Raw genomic sequence first — 1,526 nt, 5'->3', positions numbered from 1 at the left:
TGCTGCTGCTGCTGCTTGTGCTGCTGCTGCGTCAACCGCTGCTGCTGCTGCTACACCTGCGGCTGCGGCTGCTTCTGCTGCTGGCGCTGCTCCTACGGTTGCGGATCATGCTTCTGATTTTTGTCCTCCTGCTGATGCTGTTGCCGCTGCTGCTACTGGTGTTGCTTCTGCTGCTGCTGTTGTTGCTGTTCTTTTGCTCTTGACGTATGTCGGGGTGTTTTGTTTCTTTTCGTATGTCTTGTAAGCAAACACAGGCATCGCTTTCTCTCCATTTCTGCTGGGTTTTGTGGGCTTTGCTTTGTTGCTGCTGCTGCTGTGCTGCTGCTGTGCTGCTGCTGCTGCTGTTGCTGCTGCTGCTGTGCATGCAGAGGTGGCCGCATTTGCCTGGACGCTCATTTTGCTCCCCTTTGGAGTAAAAATGCCCCCAAGTTTGGGATAGCGCATGCACTAGCCCTTGGGGTGGGTCTGCTGCTCCTGCTGCTGCTGCTGCTGTTTTTCGTTCTTATACACCCGACACTCTGGTGCTGTGTCTGTACTCCTTCCTCTCTTGCTGCCGTGTCTCGCCTCGTTACAGAGATGAAGGATGCAGCAGCAGAAGCAGGAGTAGCAGCAGGAACAGTAACAGTAGCAGTGGTAGCAGTAGCAGTCATGGCAACAGCAGCAGTAGCGGTAACAGTAGCAGCAGCAGAAGCAGCAGCAACACAAGCAGCAGCGGCAGTAACCGTAGAAACGGCAGCTGCAGGGGCAGCTGGTGTGCGTGTTGGGTGCTGTGTGCTGCAGCTGGGCCCCTGGCTGGCTGCTGAGGTGCCGTATCTTGTGGATACGGGCGTCATAGTAGCCCAATAGGCTGTCCCCTCTCTTCTATCTCCTTTCTAGGTGTCTCCTTTCTGCTCTCTCCTTTCTAGCAGCTGCATCTGTCTCTTTTCTGCTCTATCATTACTAGCATATTTAATAGTCTGTCTGCTCTCTATCTTCTCAGACTTAGTGTTTCTGCTCTACCGTGCTCTGCTGTCTCCTCTCTGCTGTCTCCTTCCCGCCACCCTAGGCTTGGTGTCTCCTTCCATGGGCCAGGTGTATCCCTTCTGCTGTCCTCTTTCTGCTGCCTCCTTCTTGGAACCCTTGGGCTTGGTGCCTCCTCTCTGCTGTCTCCTCGTTAGTACCGTAGGCTCGGTGTCTCCTTTCTGCTGCCTTCTTTCTATCATCCTAGACTTTGTGTCTCCCTTATAGCAACTTCGCTGTACTGTCTTCTGTCTATCATCTAAGACTTAATCTCTCCTTTTTAGCAACATCAGGAGGAGACTGTGAACAGCCCCAGGCCCTGATTATGCATGCGCCACTACAGAGGAGACAAATGCTGGGCTGGGTGCTTTGTCCCCTATAGAAAGGAAACATCTGTTGTCCTCCATTTCAAAAGGAGACAGTCTCCTGTCTCCACTCCCCACGACACTGAAAGAGCCACAGATTTGCAGTTTACACACAGTCTCTCAGAGTCTCCGTATGCTGAATGAAGGCGACGGGGGTGCCCA

At 53.2% G+C, this 1,526-nt stretch overlaps 1 protein-coding gene across 1 annotated transcript; it reads left to right on the top strand.

Annotated features, from left to right (window-relative positions):
- Window positions 1-233: 233 nt before the first annotated feature.
- On the top strand, window positions 234-846 carry EMH_0070360 (uncharacterized protein; the record flags this gene model as incomplete). Its single annotated transcript, XM_013498967.1, has 2 exons — window positions 234-240; window positions 590-846. The coding sequence occupies 2 exons, from the start codon at window positions 234-236 to the stop codon at window positions 844-846; spliced, it is 264 nt and encodes an 87-aa protein (XP_013354421.1).
- Window positions 847-1,526: the final 680 nt, after the last annotated feature.

Source organism: Eimeria mitis, genomic scaffold (genome assembly GCF_000499745.2).
Source record: "Eimeria mitis Houghton genomic scaffold, Emh_scaff3871, whole genome shotgun sequence".
In the NCBI taxonomy this organism is placed as follows: domain Eukaryota; phylum Apicomplexa; class Conoidasida; order Eucoccidiorida; family Eimeriidae; genus Eimeria; species Eimeria mitis.
This window is presented reverse-complemented; position numbering and strand designations above follow the sequence as displayed.